This window comes from Mizuhopecten yessoensis, unplaced genomic scaffold, assembly GCF_002113885.1.
Source record: "Mizuhopecten yessoensis strain PY_sf001 unplaced genomic scaffold, ASM211388v2 scaffold10781, whole genome shotgun sequence".
Classification (NCBI taxonomy): domain Eukaryota; kingdom Metazoa; phylum Mollusca; class Bivalvia; order Pectinida; family Pectinidae; genus Mizuhopecten; species Mizuhopecten yessoensis.
Genome location: NW_018408718.1, coordinates 265,460 through 273,873, shown reverse-complemented (window position 1 = coordinate 273,873; position 8,414 = coordinate 265,460). Strand labels below are relative to the sequence as shown.

General features: G+C 34.1%; 1 protein-coding gene across 1 annotated transcript in view; it reads left to right on the top strand.

Moving 5' to 3' along the window:
* The first annotated feature begins 5,389 nt into the window (after positions 1 to 5,389).
* The window catches only part of LOC110462401, an 11,675-nt gene continuing 8,650 nt past the window's right edge, over positions 5,390 to 8,414 (top strand). The window contains exons 1-2 of the mRNA XM_021516353.1: positions 5,390 to 5,502; positions 6,724 to 6,859. Coding sequence (XP_021372028.1) covers positions 5,475 to 5,502; positions 6,724 to 6,859 — 164 coding nt within the window. The 5' untranslated portion in view covers positions 5,390 to 5,474. The remainder of the gene's footprint in view (positions 5,503 to 6,723; positions 6,860 to 8,414) is intronic.

Here is an 8,414-nt window from a genome sequence, read left to right as displayed (position 1 = left end):
TTTTGTTGACCTTTGTCCATGGAAGGTCCCTGCAAAATTTCATTGAAATTGGTTCAGGGGTTTTGGAGAAGAAGTCGAAAATGTAAATTGTTTACGGACGCACGACGGACGACGGACGACGGACGACGACGGACAAAAGGCGATCGCAATAGGTCACTTGAGACTTTGTCTCAGGTGACCTAAAAACGACATACCCGCTCAGCGTCGCCCAGACTTAGAGCTGACGAATGTTGAATGCGTTTGGGTTGAATTGAATTTAGCAGGTACCTCTGTACTTTATGGCACTATTAACAGGCCTCCTTATTCCCCAGTCTCTCAATGGGACCACATTTCACAATCATTAGAACTTGCTTTTAATACTGGGTGTGACAATATTGTTCTAACCGGTGACTTGAACGCTAATTATTTAACTAATAACCAATCCGTTTCACATTTACATGAACTGCTACAGGTATTTATCCTAAATGATATCGTCTTCTACATTTTATACTGAACATATCTGGTCTCTTCTTGATGTTATTTGTGTTGGTAATCCTTACTTGATAGATACATGTTCTGTTGGGGAAAGTTTTCTAGACCAGCCTCTGAGGTAGCATTGCCCTATTATCTGTAGCCTAAATATAACTGTACCGAAGAAGTCGTCACTTAAACCCAACACGGGTTGTATGACCAAGGTAATTATGACATGTATAAAGAGAAACTTTCTAGTGTTGACTGGGATGATGTTTTAACAAATGACTATCTAGACGCCCCAGTCGATGGTTTTGCTGATGTACTTATTAACACCGCCAAGGAATGTATTCCAAACAAATTAGTAACAATACGTAGTAGAGAACCTCCATGGATGACAAGTGAAATTCGTAAACTAGCTCACAAAAGAAAAAGATTATTTACATTGGCTAACAGATCAGGAAACATAGAGGGTTGGGTTAAGTATAAAAGAGTAAAGAACAAATGTGTAAGTATAATACGTAATGCAAAAACTAAATATGTTCGTAAACTTTGTGGAATACTGGGAAATAATACACGTGGGAAGTCTTGGTGAACAACGGTATGTAAACTAATGTTTAACACTAGTAAAACGTGTAATATACCACCCCTTCAAATGCTTTTAATGAATTCTTTTGTCTTAACTCTACCGTTGATGATACTAATGCGGAACTCCCACCTACTAACAACAACGAATCCCTACTTACTAGTATATATATTGATAGGAACGACATTATCTCGGTTTTATCTAATCTAGATTCCTCTAAGGCAGGTGGGCCTGACCTTATAAATCCAAGACTCATGAAGGAAGCAGCAGTAATTTTGAGTTACCCTCTTCAAATTACCTTTATTAATTCTTTAACCACATTAATTTTTCCTAGTAACTGGAAATTTGCTTACGTTGTTCAAGTGTTCAAAAATGATAACCCTTCTCTTCTCAACAACTATCGACCTGTATCATTAATATGTATAGTGGGCAAGGTGATGGACAAATGTGTTTATAAATATCTGTACAAATTCATTATTGAAAATTCTTTATTATCACCTTCTCAATCTTGATTCAGGACAGGTGACTCTACAACTAATCAATTACTTGCCATTACTAACGATATATACTCGGCGCTAGATAAAGGTAAGGAAATTCGGATGATCTTTTGTGATATCGATATCAGCAAGGCCTGCGACAGAGTCTGGCATGCAACTTTTTAAGTTCTGCAGTAAACTTGCGTGGACACACGCTCACCTCCTCTGAACTTGCTTGACCCTAATTGTCGACGCTTCCGGCAGTTTAAAGTGAATTCACTGCAGTCTTTAAAACAGCTTTTGTATTTAAGCTACGTTTAGCGTCCAAAATCTGCTGTAACTCCTCTTTACAACAATAAAACGGCCTTCATTTGGTTCTTAAAATGTGACGTCATGAGCGTCACGGAAAAGGCCCCGCCTACCAATGTTTTCATTGGTTGAAATCGTATAAGCTCCGCCTACAAATATTCATGAGGGAGTAGTCCTCTTTCTGGCAGGGAGTAGTCTTTTTTTGCAGGGAGTAGTCCTTATTTGGGGAGGGAGTAGCTCTCAGATGGAGAGATTTAAGTGATTTAAAGGAAATGGGATATTATATCGTATTGTTTTTATATAGGGAAAACTCAGTAGAGTTATAATATTCTACAATACCGACGCAACGTAAAGAAAATAGTTCGTATACATAAAATGAGTTTTGGCCTTACTCCCCCGTACCTTTTACATCTACTCCCTCAACGCAGAATCGACGCTCACCAATATAACACACGTATTGCTGATAACTTGAACAATGTATTTTGCAAAACTGACGTCTACAAGAAATATTTTCTTCCTTCTTCTATTGACCTGTGGAATTCACTTCCCCCGGATATTAAAAATAACTCCTCAATAAGTAACCTGAAAAACTACCTACACAGACACTCCCTTACAGTTCCCCCTTATTTTAATTATAAAACGCCTCGACCAGCTTCATCACACTAGACTGAGGATGAACTGCAGCTCCTTAAATGCCGACCTGTTTAGTCGTAATCTTGTCGATAGTCCGTATTGCTCATGCAGACAGGCGAATGAAACTACTGAACATTTTCTTCCGTCTTGTCCTAATTATTCAAATATAAGAAATGAATGCTTTATAAATTTATCTGAAAATTACACTCTTGACATGCTTCTGTATGGAGATCCAAATTTATCTATTGGTGAGAACGAAAGCGTTTTCCGTTGTATCCAACATTTTACTTCTAAAACCAAACATTTCACAAATTAACAGTGCTGTCACATGAATCCCAGTGAGTCACAAATCATCTTTGTCATGATTTATAACATTTATTTTATGTTTGGTTCACTTATCTTATATTATTTTATCTTATAGTATTATATCTTATTGTATTTTATCTTATAGTATTATATCTTATTGTATTTTATCTTCTAGTATTATATCTTAAAGTATTTTATCTTATTGTATTTTATCTTATAGTATTATATCTTAAAGTATTTTATCTTATTGTATTTTATCTTATAGTATTATATCTTATTGTATTTTATCTTCTAGTATTATATCTTATAGTATTTTATCTTATTGTATTTTATCTTATAGTATTATATCTTAAAGTATTTTATCTTATTGTATTTTATCTTATAGTATTATATCTTATTGTATTTTATCTTCTAGTATTATATCTTATAGTATTTTATCTTATTGTATTTTATCTTATAGTATTATATCTTAAAGTATTTTATCTTATTGTATTTTATCTTATAGTATTATATCTTATTGTATTTTATCTTATAGTATTATATCTTACAGTATTTTATCTTATAGTATTATATCTTATTGTATTTTATCTTATAGTATTATATCTTATTGTATTTTATCTTATAGTATTATATCTTATTGTATTTTATCTTATAGTATTATATCTTATTGTATTTTATCTTATAGTATTATATCTTATTGTATTTTATCTTATAGTATTATATCTTATTGTATTTTATCTTATAGTATTATATCTTATAGTATTTTATCTTATTGTATTTTATCTTATAGTATTATATCTTATAGTATTATATCTTATTGTATTTTATCTTATTGTATTATATCTTATAGTATTTTATCTTATAGTATCATATCTTATTGTATTTTATCTTATAGTATTATATCTTATTGTATTTTATCTTATAGTATCATATCTTATTGTATTTGATCTTATAGTATTATATCTTATAGTATTATATCTTATTGTATTTTATCTTATAGTATTATATCTTATTGTATTTTATCTTATAGTATTATATCTTATAGTATTTTATCTTATAGTATTATATCTTATAGTATTATATCTTATTGTATTTTATCTTATAGTATTATATCTTATAGTATTTTATCTTATAGTATTTTATCTTATAGTATTATATCTTATAGTATTTTATCTTATAGTATTATATCTTATAGTATTATATCTTATTGTATTTTATCTTAAAGAATTTAATCTTGTAGTATTATATCTTATTGTATTTTATCTTATAGTGTTATATCTTATTGTATTTTATCTTATATTATGATATCTTATAGTATTATATCTTATAGTATTTTATCTTATAGTATGCGATTCACTAACCCCCCCTCCCTCTCTCTCTCTCTCTCTCTCTCTCTCTCTCTCTCTCTCTCTCTCTCTCAGTCCTTTATCACAAATATTATTCTTACGATGTTGTTTAGCTTTGTAGTGTTGTCATCCGCTTGTCAGTAATTAAGGAGACAGATTGTCATTAGTATTTAAATACTTTTTTCTGAATCCTGTACTTATGTATTGTATGTATGACATGAGAAAAATGAAATAAAATATGGTTTAAACGAAACTAGGTGTTTATTGAACTCCGGCCGATCTGGTAAAAGGCGAATGAGCTGTCATCTGCGCTCTCCGACCTTCAGTTTTCTGGGCATGAAACAGAGTTAAAAGCTTGTGTTAATTTGTTATGAAGTTTAACTACAACCCGTTAATTTATTTTGAAAAAGTTGAAAGGCATTCTGTAAAACAATACTTTTGAAAATTAAGAAATCAACTAGTTGAAGTTAGATAAACTTGACAGCAAGTCTATTTCTGTATAGGAGGCGCGGCAGTCTAGTGGTAGGACACCGAGCCGTGGCGGGTTCAAGTCATGGCACGGCACTGTGAGCATGATACTTTACTCCGCTTGAGCTAGCTGTGAGCAGCACAGGCTGTATGCTCCCAAGAGAGTTGAGAAAGGTATAGGCTTTAACCATGGATAATAATTTGTGAACCGCTTTGAAACGACCTACGAACTAGGTTGTGATAAAACGGTATATAAGAGCCTCTAAATATTATTAATTATTATTATATATGATGTTTACCCTCAGTTTCTGTTCAGATCACTGTGTAACGATATACCACACAGAGCTAGTACATGCTAGATATATCTAAATAGATGTGTTGGCTTTCTATACGCGTATTAATTTTCTACAATGAAGAAATAATTACATATTTCATTTTATTTTACCAATAATAAAGTTTTTTAGGTTTTTGTTAACAATAGATTATATGTTTTTAATTAAACAAGTAATACACGGACACCGCACTAGAGCACGTTTGAGCTACATTTTACCATAAAGGTAACTTACATTGTAAACAGACACTGCTATATTCGAGAGTAGATGTCCCGGTGTTTCCATTTTCCCCGGTTGTCCCGCAAAGTTCGAAACATCGTTACAAGTTCACTTTATTGTTCAAGATATCAAATTTGTTTTTAAACTAGCACTAAATGAAAACTGCGCCAGAGTAAATTCTCAGCTCCGTTATTATTTATCCAGGAAGGCAGATTACGTTATATAATTGGAATCAGACCTTTCTATATTTGTCCTAATGTCCAGATAATCGTGACAAGATAAGGGCACGTCTGGTGAGTAGGTCACATAACAGGCATTACATCGATCGGACGATTCGTGATTTATCACAATGGATTTCAAATCAACCGTCATTTTCGGTAAGTTTTTATTAATTTAAATGTTTTAAAAACCAATGTGTTATTTGGTTATGCTCAGGCGTCCGTACCGCTTACTACGTACACAGATCGTATTTTATGACTGTGGTAGCGTGTGCTGTGTATGGCCACAACTGTATACAAGATAATGATCCTGGCTAAGCATTTTTAAAGTACATGGGTGATATAATACAATAGCATACGTCATTCTCTCCTATTGTCAGAGATAAGTGTAGAGGGAGACAATATAATGGAGAGTAAAACCTCGATAGACTGCCACCAGGCGCAATGGCGATATATCGAGGTTTTACTGTCTACTGATATAAATACATGTCATAAATATCGCGTAGTGTATTTTATTCTTGTAACTCTTACTGACTTTTTGGATTCATATAAAAGTTCTCGGGATACGATGAGGGAATTCACATAGGGTATTCCGAAGTAATGAAACAAATTACTGGAATACGAAAAGCGAGTTCATATAATGTATTCCAAAGGTATAAAAGGCTCGAGCAATGCGATAAAAAGGAGTTGATAAAGGGAGTTGATAAAAGGGCAGCGCGCTGGAGGGCTGATTCTGCGTTTAATCATTCGTCGTATCAAATATATAAAAACGCCTGCATTAAGATGTAAGTATATGAAGTTAGTGATCGTTCCCTTAAACTTTCTCTCCTATTTCTTGCTACGTTATTGCTCCGGGTTTTTTCTCCTATCCTTTAGGTATTTTTCAATAATTTGTATTTTCAATAAGCTATTATATGGTTACTCCTTTCCTCGCTTTTTTCTTTTTCTTTCTTTAACAATTCAATGCACATTCCATGTATTATCATTTCATATGGTGGGTTTATACAGGTATGAATGATGTTTGTGTGATAGGATGTTGTTACACTATTTAAATGTAAACTTTATTTATTTAACAACAATTATGAAACAAGTTATTTCAACTTATATAAATCACGCTTGTTTGTTCGGATGTTAGTGTGAGCACGGTTTTAATGTGGGAGGAAACCGGAGTACCCGGTGACAACCCACGTGGTCGGGCAGATGACCCCATACCTTTTCAGGTCCGATCGGGGAATCGAACCCCGGTCGCCTTGGTGAAAGGCAAGTGCGCTATCCACTGCGCCACCCGACCATCTTATTTAACATTGTCAGAAACGTTTTATACACGGATTTACGATTCAAACTGAAGATATCCTGTACACATGACTTTGTCTCCTTTAGCTATTTTGGCGTCTGGTGCACTTGGGAACACTTCTCACCTGTGTGACGACATAGCACACCTGGACTGTCAAACTTACGTCCAAGGCGACACTGACGAGGAAGTGTGTGATAACAGAAACGTTTTGTACAATAATTTGTAAGTATGGGAAGGTTTAGAGGCCATGGACAGCTATTATTGATACGTACATAGTATAGAATATGTATGAGTATGGTAACGTTGAGGGGTCATGCACAATGATTTGTAAGTATGAAAATGTGTATGGGCCATTGAAAACGATTATAAGGATGAAATGTTTATGGGCCATTGGCAACGATTATAGGTATGGTAATGTGTATGGGCCATTGACAATGATTATAGGTATGAAATGTGTATGGGCCATTGACAATGATTATAGGTATGAAATGTGTATGGGCCATTGACAACGATCATAGGTATGGTAATGTGTATGGGCCATTGACAATGAATATAGGTATGGAAATGTGTATGGGCCATTGACAATGATTATAGGTATGAAATGTGTATGGGCCATTGACAACGATTATAGGTATGGTAATGTGTATGGGCCCTTGACAATGATTATAGGTATGAAATGTGTATGGGCAATTGACAACGATCATAGGTATGGTAATGTGTATGGGCCATTGACAACGATTATAGGTATGAAAAGTGTATGGGCCATTGACAATGATTATAGGTATGCAAATGTGTATGGGCCATTGACAACAATTATAGTAATGGAAATGTGTATGGGCCATTGACAACGATTATAGGTATGGTAATATGTATGGGCCATTGACAACGAGTATAGGTATGAAATGTGTATGGGCCATTGACAACGATTATAGGTATGAAATGTGTATGGGCCATTGACAATGATTATAGGTATGGAAATGTGTATGGGCCATTGACAACAATTATAGTAATGGAAATGTGTATGGGCCATTGACAACGATTATAGGTATGAAAATGTGTATGGGCCATTGACAACAATTATAGTTATGAAAATGTGTATGGGCCATTGACAATGAGTATAGGTATGGAAATGTGTATTGGCCACTCACAACGATTATAGGTATGGAAATGTGTATGGGCACTTGACAGCGATCATAGGTATGGAAATGTGTATGGGCCATTGACAATGATTATAGGTATGGAAATGTGTATGGGTCATTGACAACGATTATAGGTATGAAAATGTGTATGGGCCATTGACAACAATTATAGTTATGGAAATGTGTATGGGCCATTGACAATGAGTATAGGTATGGAAATGTGTATGGGCCATTGACAATGATCATAGGTATGGAAATGTGTATGGGCCACTGACAACGATTATAGGTATGGAAATGTGTATGGGCACTTGACAATGATTATAGGTATGGAAATGTATATGGGCCATTGACAATGATCATAGGTATGGAAATGTATATGGGCCATTGACATTGATTATAGGTATTGAAACGTTGAGGGGTCATATACAATGATGTGTTAGTATGGAAATGTGTAACGGGCATTGACAACGATTACATGTATGGAAACGTTTAGGGGTTATGTACAACGATTTGTGAGTAAGCACGCATTTGGGGGTCATGTACAACAACTTGTCAGTATAGAAACGTTAAGATACCATGTACAACAACTTGTCAGTATAGAAACGTTTAGATACCATATACAACAACTTGTCAGTATG